The sequence below is a fragment of the Hemiscyllium ocellatum genome, chromosome 34 (genome assembly GCF_020745735.1).
Source record: "Hemiscyllium ocellatum isolate sHemOce1 chromosome 34, sHemOce1.pat.X.cur, whole genome shotgun sequence".
Classification (NCBI taxonomy): domain Eukaryota; kingdom Metazoa; phylum Chordata; class Chondrichthyes; order Orectolobiformes; family Hemiscylliidae; genus Hemiscyllium; species Hemiscyllium ocellatum.
The window spans coordinates 10,820,500-10,835,382 of NC_083434.1; the positions used below are offsets into that span (position 1 = coordinate 10,820,500).

Sequence of the window (14,883 nt, forward strand, 5' to 3'; positions counted from 1 at the left end):
GATTCCTGGGATGGCAAGATTGACATATGACACAGTAATTCAGTGGTTAACTTTGCTGCCTCACAGTGCTTGGACCCAGGTTTGAATCTACCCTCAGGCAACTGTTCATGTGGAGTTTGCATGTTCTCCTGTGTCTGCATGTTCTCCTGTGTCTGCATGGGTTTCCGCCAGGTGCTTTGGTTTCCTCCCACAGTTCAAAGATATGCGAGTTAGATGGATTGCCCATGTTAAATTGCCCGTAATGTTCAAGGATATACTGGGGAGGTGCATTAGCCATAGGAAATGCAGGATTACAGGCAAAGTATAGGGTATTGGTTCTGCTTGGGATGCTCTTTGGGGGGTCAGTATGAACTTGTTGGGCCAAATGGCCTGTTTCCACACTACTGGAATTCCATATAAACAAAATGAAGTCAGAGTGGATCATTCAGGACTATATGCATCAGAGTTCAGAAGAATTAAGAGGGTTCTCACAGAAACTGAAAAAATCCCAACAGGACTAGGTAAGTAAATGAAGGAAGGATGTTCTCGATAAACAGGGAGTCCAAGTCCAGGGCCACAGTCTAAGGAAAGAGATTAGGCCATTTAGGATTGAGATGAGAAGAAATCAGGAACAGAGTACTAAGTTGGATGATCAGCATGATCATACTGAATCACAGAACAGGCTTGAAGGAGCAAATGGCCTACTTCGGTTCCTATTTTCGATGTTTCTATGACTTGGAGAAGCTGGCAGGAGTGGCCAGTGACATGTACCTTCTCTACCATTTGTGGAAAAATGCTGGATACCTATTCAGCACCCCCATACACCACTCTGCTTGATGGGTGTACCCAAAATGGAACTCAGTACTCCTCATAGCAAGATAATCCATCTTTGCCATACTCAACCTTTTTTTTAAAATCCATTTTCAATAGTTTTATATTCAATCTTCGACATTTATGAATGATTTACATTAACTCACCATTTAAGTCGAGGAAGAGTACAGGGATATGAGTTTCCATTCCTGGTGGTGATACCCTGAAACAAACACATATTTAGACCCAAAAGAATATATACAGGTAAAGATCCAACCATTTTATCTGAAATAAAAGTTAAAGGAAAAGTTCAAAAAGAAAAACTTCAAGATTAAAATTATTAAACTTGGTCAATGAATTACTGTATTCAAATACTTACATTAAGAAAAAAACAATTTCTAAAATAAATTTCAATAATCTAGGTGTCCTAAAAATAAGTTGTCTTTTCAAAATATAAACCACATAATTGTTGAAAAGTGTTCCATACCACATCCTTGTGGGATTAGGTTGAAGTAAAGAAAAATAGACAGTTCAAACAGATTACTGTCTGTTGTCTCACTGGGTCCTCATTGGGCATTATTCCTAAACAGGTAACAGATGCATAATCACCTTGAAAAGTGCTCTTCATTTCACTGGTACAATCAGAAAATGAGTCACTTCCCAACAGTAATCGTAATACGATGAATTCACATTCAGCTTGAGGGTCCAAAGCATGGATCTCTGACTGGCGTCTTATGCTTAAATAAAGGATGATGCAAAGGTGTGAAGACAGAATTGGCTAAAATAGGTTAAATGGGTTGGGTAGAACCCACACAGGCACTGTGTGCTGAATGTTCTCTTCCCGTACTGTAAACACTTGTGAAATATTGTCAGACATTTCAGGAGATGATGGTGACTCAAACAAATATTCCTTTGAAAGAGAAAGACTACGAGAAGGATGCATTATGTGGTTAAATAAGGAAGTTAACTAAAGTGAGAAATTGAAAAAATTAAGCCAATGCTGCACAGATTAGCAGGTAGTCAGAAAATTAAGAAATTTCAGAAACCAGCAGAAAATGATTCAGAAAATAAGACATGATAAATTAGGCTATGAAAGAGACCTATCTACAAATATAAAACAGATTGTGTATTTCTATAGGGATATTAAGATAAAAAAAAGAGTAGCTAAGTCAGCATTGGTTCCATAGGGAGTAAATGATGAGGGCAAAAAGGAAGTGGTGGAAATACATTGGGAAGGTATTTTGTATTGTCTCATGTAGAAGCAGCAGAAGGCATCCCAAAAACACCCCTGATCAATAGGGAAAAAGTACTGGGGAAATTAAAGATGACAAGTGTCCCCCAACTGATCCTTGCATCATATGGGCTTACAAGGAAGTGGTTGCAAAGATGTTGGTGGTAATCTTCCAAAATCCCTCAGTGTCGAGAAAGGATCCAACCGATTTGAAACCCACCATTCAAACCTACTAATCAAGAATGGCGGAAACACAAACAGCCAGTTAGCCTCACATGTGAAATTGGATAAATGCTTGAATCCATCACCAAGGAGACTAAACCTGGGTCTTAGATTGGTGTCTCAAGCTTAAATAAAAGAAAATTTATATTTACAAAATCATAATGCAGTCAGGGAAGTGCATGGTTTGTGGGAAAAAACAGAACACACTTAGGAGTTCTTTGAGGAAATAACAAGAATGCTCATGATGCATTTTTCTTGTTAGTGGCCAATTCTGTACCTATGCTAATTTCTCACTTCCCAGGACCATAAACAGTTCCCTTGTGAAAATAACCACTTTTATGTGGTACCTTATTAAATGCCTTTGGCTTTCCAAAAGCATTCAATTAGGTACCACATAAAAGTGGTTACTTTCAAAAGGGAAGTGCTTATGGTGCTGGGAGGTGAGAAATTAGCATAAAGAATCATTTTCAGCAAAGCAAACTGGAATGAACTATTAAAGGGTTGGATTCAAAATGACAAGTGACAGCCGAGGGTTCAGTTATTTGCAAATGTTATTACTGACTTGGATGAAGGGGCCAAGCGTATAGTAGCTAAATTTGATGATGAATGTAGGTAGGAAATCCAAGTTCTGAAGACGATACGAGGAGTCCATAAAGAGATATAGATAGATTGAGACAGTGGGCAAAAGAGCAGAGTATGAAGTAGGAAATTGAGACTTCTAACTCATTTTCAAGAATAAAAGTGGTTATTTTAATGGAGAGAGACTTTAGAAAGCTGTGGTACATGGGGTCTGGAGTATTCTTGCACATGAATGGCAAAAAGCTAATGTGCAGAAAGACAAGTGACTAGAAAGGCAAAATGAATGTTAACCTTTATTGTACATGGAGTGTGTATAAAAGTAGAGAAGTATTGCTACCAACTGTATAGACCCTCAGAGACCACATTTGGGGTACCATGAACAGTTCTGATTTAAACATAACTGGATTCAAAGTAGTTCAGAGACGATTGACTCAAGGATTTGGTTTATAGGAAAATTGAACAGGTTTGGCCTTCACTTATTAGAGTTGAAGAGATCTCAGGAAACAGAATCTTGACATTATGTGTATTTGGAGGATGTTTTGTGGAAGAGACTCAAAGATTTACACATAGTTCAAAAATTAGACATCTCCTATACGCGATAGAGATAAAGAACAATTTTTTTTCTCTCAGAGGGCCCCTAGAGCTGAGAATTCTGTTCACCAGAAAACAGTGAAAGCTTGGTATAGAAGCTATTCAAGGCTGAGATGCAAACAGTGTTTGATTAACAACAGAGTCAAGAATTATTCGAGGCAGGCAATGAAGTGGAATTAATGCCACAATCGGATCAGCCTCAATCTTATTGAACACCAGAGTGAGTTTAAGGGGTTGCATGGTCTGCTCTTGCATTTTTCTTTAAGAAGTGACCTTATGACCAGTTTTCACGTACCTGATTCGTTTACTAATCCAGTCATTATGGGAGAATTCCGAACAGAAGTTCACACTGTCCCATCACTACACCACTAATGTCAATAATTAGATGAGAGAATAGGCCATTGAATATTTTTTTCTTAGAAGTGGCAAAATATGGGCTTGCATTAATTACCCACATGCTGGATTTCGTGTCTCAGCCAAGTCACTGGGAGAGGACTTCAGAGACAGCAAGGTTCTCCTCCACACCAAAAGCTAAGAAAGAGTTTTAAATTATGAAGCACATGATGCAGGACATCCTTGTACATTGTATACTCAAAACAGCCAGTGGCTAAGTACCAGTGTTATAGATCACTTAAGGAGCAGCTCACTCAGAACGAATAGTGGATAGAGTCAATACTTTAATGGGAAAAGTGCATGCAGGGAAGAGACACAAAAGTTTGGTAGAAGTTGAAACATTTTAACATGCAGATGCTTTCAGCAGCTAAGCAATTCTCAGTCTGACAGAAAAAGGGTGCAAAGGGAACATTCCATCTCAAACACTCAACAACTTTAAAGCAAAGATGTCACACAAGTTTTGTGGCAGGAATTTTACTAACCAGTCTGCAGGGGCTCCTGGAATCCCACTGCCTGGAGCAGGAACAAGCACAGCATTTCTCTCCTCAGTGAGGCCCACCCACTGCTCCACGAGCCTGGCTTCCCTTTCCATATCATCTTCTGTTTTTTCTACGTGGAAGAGTACAAGATGGCATTAGCCAAACACAAATAAATGCAGTTCCAGCAAAGTCTGCAGTATTCACAACTTATTTTTATCATTGTTTCATGGCCTTGAAATATTATTGCTGTGGCTTCCAACAGCCACGGCATCTACATGTTGTTCATATTATTTGCACTGACTGAAGTACACACCTGGCTTATTGATTACTTTCTGAATTTGCTCATCTAAGTACTCCCGACGCTTCATTAATGCATCAGACCATCTTTCTCGTACTTCATTCAAATCTTCCTCCTGAGCAATTAAAAGGACAAAGATATTTCGGTATTGCTTACTGGTGTATGTTTTCACACTCTGAAAATGCATTTTGGAGTGCCCCTGAACAGTTCCACAAAAAGCTACAGAAAGCTTGAAAATTGCAACTTCCCCATTTGCTGTCCAGTTAAATCATTTCTTTTCAGAGAGAGAGAGAGAGAGGATGAAGTGAATCCCCCTTGTACTGAGCTGAACAAATATTCAATAATGTACCCTGTGTTACATTTTCACGTAACTCTTCCATAATTTGAATGGAGTCAATACATGTCTATATATTAACCTACGGTCGTTTCCTCACGTGTTAAATGTTTTAACTCTTGCTGCACTTAGGGAGAATTATTTTATTTTTTGAGCTTCATCCGAAACATGTCTTCTCAATAATTCAAAAATGCACTTTCTAGTAGAGGTTAATTAATGTTGGGTGGAACTGTCCAATTTCTGTTCCTTTGCCCTCTAAATCAATAACCCCTCATCCAAATATAACAGTGTCACTGCAGATTGGGTACTGAACTGGGGCAACTCCCATCTTGTGTGGTTCAGCTTCTCATCATGCCATGCTTTTGTCAATAAGGGATTACAGAAAATTCTCCTGTAAAAGATCAAATATAAATTTGATAGAAATCTTTCAAGTCAAATTTTCAAACGAATAGAACCATAACCATTGTAAAACTGTACAGGTGCACTTCATACATGAAAATATTTGCTGTTGTTTGGGCTTTAGCGCACCTGTACATTTGACACCAGAAAGTTTCAATTGAGGTATGCAAATCTTCATGATGATTAACAAACAGATGAGGTCTTTCATATGACAAGTTTGTTTTCAAATACCCCATGCAGTGGTTACATGCATTCATGCTATAAGCATGGAATTGAAAGTAAAACAACAGTTTAATATTCAATTTAATGTGGCAAGAAGCAGACAGGAAGCTCCTCAAAATGTTAGTAGTTGCAGGAATCGAAATACTTAACAAACACCATTCACAGAAACTGTGTCTTCCATTTTTAAGCAATGTTCGAAAGAAAACAGGAGATCACAGTGTCTTACAAATATGAACAGAAGTAAAATTTATATCTATGCCCATTTTTGTGATCAAATGAATTCAATTTAATAAAATGCACAAGTATGAAAACATGTTTTACGGATACAAATTCAATGTTCATTATGGGAACATATCAAGCACGGATAAGTCGTTATTTGGAAAGGTGACATTCTTCTTTGTTTAGTTAAAAGCAGAAGAGCCACCAATTGTACTAATTTTCATCTTTAATTGAAATTTTGTGTTGCAGCTTACAAAAGTATATTCTTTTCCACTAATTATTTTTTCCCTCAAAGTAGTATTTCGAACCCTGCTTTAGTATGGGTGAAATGGAGATGGAGCATATCATTTTACTACCTGCACTTTTAAAAAAATAAGCTTTTCAACTGATTGCTTCATTTAAACACGAAAAGAGATGATACAACTCTAAATTCAACTCTAACTATAGCTACCTACTAGCAACATTCTCAATCGGTCAGAACACAATTTTAGTAAATAGCACGATCAAAGGCTTTACAGCCACACTTACTTTCACTTTTTGTTTGCAAGTCTCAAAATAATGGCTCACGCTGGAAATGCATTTTTACACTAAACACAGTAACTGAATGTCAGAGATGAGTGCCCTACTTGTTTTCAGACTTGATTTCTGTAAAGTTCCAGATTTTTCGTGTCTATATGCAAATTTAATATTTAATTTCTGATTTACGATACAAGTTAAATGTTCATTATGGGATTGTGATTATGACAGAGAAGAGAAAAGGAATTAAGGAAATGAAAAATCAATAGTGTTCAGAGGAAACTATGAACTAAAACTTGTAAACTGGAGTATTTTTTGTCGAAGCACTAGTTCATTGGTCTTGCTACAAAAGGCATCTGAACTACATATCTGAACTGCAAAATACCTCATGCTAATGACCAACAACTTGTCAGGTATCAAGGCAGGTTTCTCCAAAAAGATTTTTTAAAAAATCAACAATGTTTATATTTTTGGGTTCCATTCAAATTTAGCTACTGCCCGAATTTCTTCCTCAGAATTCCAAATTTAACCATTGCATTTACATTGCAGTGTTACGCCCCCAGCTTTGGATACATTGACTGTGTGGGTTATTGAGCCACTTTTCAAAGCCTTACATTCCATATTACAACATTTGAAGTTGTAATGACCAAAATTACAAGTACAAATCTGTCAGCAACCTCGACCTCCCATGCTTGTTTGGTTAAATGCAGGAACCCACAGCTGGTGTCAGCCTTTTCCCATTCCTGCTCACAATGTACTTTTGGAGAACCTACAGAAAACATTCATTCACAGACCAGAACTTCTCCTTTAATTGCAGTGTTATCATCATTTAAACTCTTCTTAAAAACCCACACTTTATTATTGAGGTCTAAACAGACTTTTAAAGAACAACTACTTCAGATCCAAGAAAACTCATTCTGAACTACTGCAAAGCAAAGGAAGTTCCGTTATAATAAAAATTTCATAGTTTAATAAGGCTGACATTTTCAAAATGATATTTATTCTTCTGAAGTGGATACCTTAGTATTTATTTTGCTTCCCTGCAAGTTTATTTTCAAAATTCAATATTACTTTCCGGTTTGCTGCCTGCAATAGTTATTTAATGTCATGAGCTGCTTCCCTGCCATTTTTATTCATTTACGGAATGCTGACAAAGCTAGCATTTAATGTCAATCACTAATTACCCTACAGACGTTGGAAGCAAATTTGATGTCATCATTGTTGCGTGAAGTTTACAGATTCCTTTAGTTTGAAACTGGTGCAAAGCCAACATTGGGAGTGGTGAAATCCACAAAGTAAAACAGATCACTCGAACTTGGTGCTCAACTTTCTACCAGGTCAGAGGTGAGTGCCTTTACTTTGCTGCTAACCACAGAACTTGGCCTATACTCTTGTCTACATTAAAATTGGTCTCAGACAGTTAGGAAAACATTTTTATTTGTTCAATATTCTGATCTGTTAAGGAGGCAAGAAGCCCTGCAGTCCCTCTCCTAACCATTAGTCAGTGCCCAAGGATCCCTGGTTACAGATTCTCGTTTTATTGAACATCTGTTTGCGGGAAAAAAATACCAATAATCTTTCTTCTGCCATAATTAATTACATAGTGGGCGGCATGGTGGCACAGTGGTTAGCACTGCTGCCTCACAGCGCCGAGACCCGGGTTCAATTCCCGACTCAGGCGACTGACTGTGTGGAGTTTGCATTTTCTTCCCGTGTCTGCGTGGGTTTCCTCCGGGTGCTCCGGTTTCCTCCCACAGTCACAAAGATGTGCGGGTCAGGTGAATTGGCCATGCTAAATTGCCCGTAGTGTTAGGTAAGGGGTAAATGAAGGGGTATGGGTGGGTTTCGCTTCTGCGGGTCGGTGTGGACTTGTTGGGCTGAAGGGTCTGTTTCCACACTGTAAGTCTAATCTAATCTAAAATCTAATCTAAAAAGTAATTGCAAAAATAACACATTTAAAAAACTAATGTCAATTTCAACAAATTTCAACATTTCTTGGGCATAAAACAAAAGTTTGTTTAAAAAATCTGATACCAGATTTTATATATAGGGCAGAAACTAAATACAAAGATTGAATATGCATTTGCGATTAATTAACAGTGATCTATGCTGTTCAGGTATGTTCATCAATGAGTCCATTGCCTAATTTAAGAAACAAATTCTAATCCTGATATCTACATGACTTATTTCTGAGAGTGACGTGCAAGGATCAGTACAACTAAAAATCTGAGCGGTCATTGATCGTTGGCAACCGTCACTTTCTACATCTTAGTAATCGTGGGACTATAGAAAATAATATAAGTGACACTGATCAATTTTTCAATAAAAATCCTTTTACAAAAACATCTACCAAGTCATAATTGAAAAGGAGGATTCAACATTTTCTTCTCAGTTATTTAAAGTAAGCAATAATGCAGCAAGTGATTGTATATTTGATACATTAAACTTTCTAAAAATCAGTTCAGATTTTGAACATGTCAGTAGATTAATTTATTTAAGAGCCAGATCCATTTTCCAAAATACTGAATTAGAGATTAATTTATGCAGGCAGTGGTTCCACATAGTCGACACTGTAAAGGAATAATAATCTGATGAGAGAAGATTTTACTTTCTACTTTAGTTGTAAGGGTAAATAAATGTTGGAGGATAAGAAGTTTGCAGATGCCCTAACAATTTGATGAATAGATAATTTACACCATGCTAAGACAACTGAAAGAAGAATAAGATGGAATTCCAACACCTGATTGCATTGGTCTCTGGGAGAAAAAGAATATAAAATGTTGTTAAAATTTGAAGTAATTTTCTAAAATTGATAAGGTGAAAAGCTGCCATTTACAGCCAAATCTAAGGCAAGAAAGCACAGCCTAAATTTCCTATACTTCTATTTGGCATGGAGGTGGAAAATGGAAGTCAGATCTGATCATTCCATTTTTCTGCATGTATTCAGATAAAGATTACTCTGGTACAGTTGGTTCAACCCAATATTTAATTGCTATTATTAACCCTCCTCAAAATGTTATATGCATCGAACCAACCATGAGTTAAACTTTCTGATGCTAATGCCTGTACACATCAAGAAAATATTTGATTTGATATAGCTTCAAACAACAGTAATAATGTTAATTCAAGCATGATTAAGAGATACACTACTTTACAGTGCTATGTGACATCTACTTATCTTGGATAATTACATTTGCATATTGTTAAAACAGAATGGTTTAGAAAAAGCATACACAAAAATATATTACGGCTTGTTAAAACCTAAACTTTCCATCTCCATTGCATAATTTGCGAGTCAGTTGCTGATGCTGGCCAATGTTGTGCTTCATGCCATATATAACTTATGATAGCAACGATACCTGATAACTATCCATATCCTCCTCCTCCTCTTTCTGGCAGGAGAAAATAAACTTAGTAAAGACACTGTGATGCAAACATTTCAGAAAAACGTCACGTTATCACAAAGGTTTACATTGTTCACAATAAACATACATGGTTTTGTGCTTTACCTTTGAAGCTATGGATGCCAAAAGGAATAAAGATGAAGTTCACACATCTATGCAAGAAATTTATGCTAGCAGTAACCAAAACAGGATATGAATGAGATGCAAATACATTGATGTAAACACTTTATAAGCTATTAGACTTCATACTACTCAGTTGTAATGTAGAACATATCACAATTAATATTGAAACCAAAACAGATGTGCTGAAAAGAACCATTACTTTCTTTTAAATGAGGGTTTGAAAATTCCTAAATTCCACAATATGAATACAAACAAAGCAATAGCTGAGAATCCATCACCAATTATTTAATAAAAATAAAGGTCCAATCCCTCCATTCTATTGCTTGCTAACTGGACACTTTCATTTCTGTACAATTAGCAAAAATTCTCTATCTGTTACATCATTCAGTAAATCCCATTTTTCAAAAATAGCCCACATATGCCATGGAGCAATCCTCAATGTTCAAAAACAGCCGAGGTACACCAAGTTGCAAACCCTGTTGTTCAAACATAGTCCTGCTATGTCAATACAGCAAACCCCATTGTTCAAATACTCCTCATATACAGCACGTAAAAAGCCACACTGATTTAACAGAGAGCAGAAATGTCACATAACAATCACCATTGATCTCATGTGGCAAAATACATCATGTAGTAGTCCCCTTTGTTCAATCCAACAGGGAAATACAGGAGGATGGTGGATCAATTTTACCATAAATACGTCTAAAAAGCTCCAAACTTTCAATTGTGGGGACAATCAAGGAAAAAATCACTCCACTGGTGGCAGAGACAAAATCAATGAGGATCTGCTCTTCCAATCAGAAGATCTCTCTCCCCTATGCTGGCTGCCTCAGCTCCACCAGTTATAGGTTCCCTCCCTCCCACTCTAGCTGCTCCTCCAGATACAGATTGAAGGAGCTGGTGGTTGGATGAGGAGCTACGCCAGTTGTTCCCAAGGTCACCATATATGAGACCAAAGCCACTATTCGGTGAAGAGACTGCCCGTCAGTACCATGACTGGGTGCCAGCCTTAGGCCAAGGAAGAGAAATAGGGAGGAGCATGAGGAACTGCAATTATCAATTAAACCTCTTATGACTGTAAAGACATGATTGTCTTTATATATCATGTAACTTTACCCATCACTACACTAGTCTATTGGGATTTATAAACACTATTACATTCAACATGTTAGGGCATTCAAGAGAATTTTCTCCAAACTGCTAGTTGGGACTTTAAATATTTATTCTGGGCCACTATACATGAAAAGAAATAGATAATCTACAAATTGTTTACCTAGATGGCAGCATCTTACATTCAAATTTCTTTTACAAAAGGAGGCTATTTACAAATTACATACTTCCTAGTTACAGAAATGGTAATTCTTGGAAAATCAATACTAATGTTGCATCATTTTCACATAAGGTATGCAGTGAACTTTATATTCTGGTAAATGCATAATTAGTAATTATTTATTTCTAATAAATTAACTTTAAAAAGTCTTATCTATCAATTCTAAGGTAGAAGATTTCAACGTATACATAATCATCAGCACTTGAGCTCATTTATTTATTTGAACCTCCCCCCAAAAAAAAATGAAAATACAAGGTAATGTTCTTAGATAATATTGCCATCTAATAAAGGAGTTAGTGACAATGAAAAATGAGCCCAGAAACCAAAAATGTAGCCCTTAAGATGATCTCGAGATCAGCTCTCAAAAAAAATTATGTTGACCCTTAAGTCAAACACAGGCTAGATACAACATATAGGAATTCCCACTGTTCAGACTGAGCCCCAATACCTCATTCATCAAACATGGCCCCAGAGTAACATGCAGCAATCTTCATTTTTCAAACTCAGCAAGTAATATGATGCAGTGACACTTGGGTCATCCCTAGCAATAGTGAACACAACCATAACATTTTATGCAGTGAACCATCATCAATCATAATTCAGTCTCCTCAGGCAGCATTTTCTCTCCATTGACCACAGGCAGACTATGCAACATGGCTCGCTATTGCTATTTCCCATGGATTTTGTGTCTGAAACACAATTGGGCTACATCATACCATTCTCCCTATTATTTCTAGTCCAGTTAAATTAGATAGCCAATCCTGCTTTACAATGTACGGATTCCTATTTTGCAAAGTTCAATTATGTCAGGCAACAATCCACATTATCCTTTTTCAGGCTACTTCTGGTCCAGCTGCAGATTATACAATGACTCAAACACAGCCAAACATCATTTTTTAAGCCATTTGCTCATTACTCAAATGTAATTTAGTTTTGCCAGTGACCCCACAGCAATTGATCAAACAAAACCACGTTAAACTATTTAGCTACAAAACTCCAGTGTGTTGTTCTGAATAGCAGCACAATCACAATAACTAGAGTTAAAAATCACTGAACACCAGGTTATTGTCCAACAGGTTTAATTGGGAGTACTAGCTTTCGAAGCAACGCTCCTTCATCAAGTGGCTGTGAAGTATACAATTCTAAGACACAGAATTTATAGCAAAAGTTTACAGCGTGATGTAACTGAAATTATACATTGAAAAAGACCTTGATTGTTTGTTAAGTCTCTCATCTGTTAGAATGACCATGATAGTTTCAGTTCTTTCATGTGTAAATCACAAAACTTTTCTTAAAAAGTTACATTCTCAGGTTAACTGTAACAATTGGTGTCAGTGTAGATAAGATATTGAGATGGTGACAGTGTTAGCCCAGTGTTCCCTCTCTGTACCATTATGTTTAGACTGATTCTAATCTAAAAAGTGAGTTAACAGAGTCTTACATGGATTCATGCAGTTTTTGAGCAAAGTGCAAAGTAACTCTGCAAGTACAAATTCATCCCACAAAGTGAGTGAGGGAGGGAGTGTGTAAGGGGGTCTAAAGGGACGACTTTATACACACACCCACCCTCTCACAGACTTAGATCACTTTACACTCAGATACACATACACACACTCTCACAAACCCCCACCCAGACACACACACACACATATATATATGTTTGTGGGTGAATTTGTACTTGCAGAGTTACATTGTACTTTTGCTGAAAAACTATGAATCCATGTAAGATTCTGTTAACTCACTTTTTACATTAGAATCAGTCTAAACATTATGGCACAGACAGGAACACAGGGGGCTCACACCTTCAACATCTCAATATCTTATCTGCACTGACGCCAATTGTTACAGTTAACCTGAGAATGTAACTTGTAAAAAAGGTTTTGTGATTTACATATGAAAGAAGTGTAACTATCATGGTCATTTTAACACTAAAGACTTAACAATCAATCAAGGTATTTTTCAATGTCTAAGTTATATCACACTGTAAACTTTTGCTATAAATTCTGTGTCTTAGAATTGTGTACTCCACAACCACCTGAAGGAGGAGCGGTGCTCCAAAAGTTAGTGCTTCTAATTAAACCAATTGGACTATAACCTGCTGTTGTGTGATTTTTAACTTTGTGTACCCCAATCCAACACTGGCACCTCTCCAAATCATGACAACAAACTGAGACCTCCTTGTACACTCATTTTATTAAATGGGCTCTGTTTGTTTTGATGTTTGAGGCATAGGAGGGCACATCATGGCCCATGTGGGAAAATTCAGGATGCTTCTCACTTGCGAGAATTCTTGCCAGTTGGAGCAGCTCCATCTCCAGATCTTGGAGCTTGAGCAGCAGTTGGTTTCATTGTGGTGTATCTGCAGTGATGTAGCCATGCTGCAAATTCAACTTTCAAGGGATAAAGGAATTAAGTTGAACACCAGACCATCAAGGGGAACAGGAAGATAAATGCAGGAGGCACAACTGCAACTTGTTCTCCAAGTTACATTTGATTCTGAATATTCATCAGGGTGATGGTTCCTCTGGGCAGTGTAACCCAGACAATTTTATGTATCATGGTTGCTCAGCTGTAAAGAGAACTAAAAGGAAGATGGGAAAGCAATAGTGATTGAGGATTCTGTTGTTAGGAGAAGCCAGGTGCTGTTGCAGCAGCTCAGAATCCAGGCTGGCATGCTGCTTCTCCAGTGTCAGAGACATCACTGAGAGGCTGCACAATACAGGTGAACTGGCCATTCTAAATTGCCCATAGTGTTAGGTGCATTAAACAGAGGGAAATGGGTCTGGGTGGATTGCTCTTCGGAGGATCGGTATGGACTGGTTGGGCCGAAGGGCCTGTTTCCACACTGTAGGGAATCTAATCTAAGGCCGACCACGGATGCTGGAAACTGCGGATTGTAGCAAACCCTATCATGTACGTGGGAAACGTACCTCCCCAGCAGCCCCCTCAAATTATTTCTGGTGTGTTCCATGCAATATTTTCAGGCCAGGGTAAATCACTAATAACTGAAACCAGAGAAATCAAATCCGGGGAGACAGGGGGCTTCTACTGTACTTCCAGGGGTATGATGAATTGTCCATGGTCAATGTGCAGATGAATATGAACATCAAAAAACAATAATAAAAAGAGTGACGAGGTCCGCAGACTAATTTTAAGGAGCTAGGAAAGCAATAAGTAAGCAGGTTACTCCGGCTGCCACACACACATGAATATAGAAACTGGGGGAAGGAGCACATGAAGGTGCAGTGATGTCCATGAATAGGGACTTCAAGTTTCTGGAACATTGGGACAGGTCTGAGCAAGGTAGGACCTTAAAAGATCAGATGGTTTGCACTTCAACAGAACTACCAGTGGTCTAGTTCTTAGAGCTGTTGGAGATATTGTAAATTAACTTGATAGGGGAATGGAATTCAAGATGTAGCAACAGAAATGAGAAATATGGTGCACACTGGATCGGGCAAAGAAACGCAGAAAGCATGGAGTTAAAAACACTAAGGTTGTGTCAGAATGAGAGGGAATGTAGTAAGGTTGAAATTAGATTAACAAAGTGGACTACATATGTTAGTGAGCTGCAAACAATGTGGGTATATGATCAAGTGGTTATAACAAGAGACCCACAACAAAAAAAAAGGTAAGACTGGGCACTAAGCATTCTTGGATATAAAGGTGTTCAGTAAAGTTGGGGAGGGAAACAAAAGAGAAGAGGTTAAGTATTAATTAAAGAACACATTTAACTTCTGCAGTGTGATAAACG

The 14,883-nt window shown here is 37.7% G+C and overlaps 1 protein-coding gene across 4 annotated transcripts in view; it reads right to left on the reverse strand.

The window, feature by feature from the left end:
- The window catches only part of kif13a (kinesin family member 13A), a 332,721-nt gene that overhangs the window by 68,465 nt on the left and 249,373 nt on the right, over positions 1 to 14,883 (reverse strand). For 2 of the 4 annotated variants that reach the window (XM_060849816.1, XM_060849813.1), the window contains exons 26-29: positions 9,632 to 9,664; positions 4,598 to 4,697; positions 4,288 to 4,414; positions 957 to 1,012 (exon numbers count right to left, since the gene is read on the reverse strand). In XM_060849816.1, the coding sequence (XP_060705799.1) occupies positions 957 to 1,012; positions 4,288 to 4,414; positions 4,598 to 4,697; positions 9,632 to 9,664 (316 nt within the window). The remainder of the gene's footprint in view (positions 1 to 956; positions 1,013 to 4,287; positions 4,415 to 4,597; positions 4,698 to 9,631; positions 9,665 to 14,883) is intronic. The other 2 variants (XM_060849814.1, XM_060849815.1) reach the window with 2 other exon arrangements.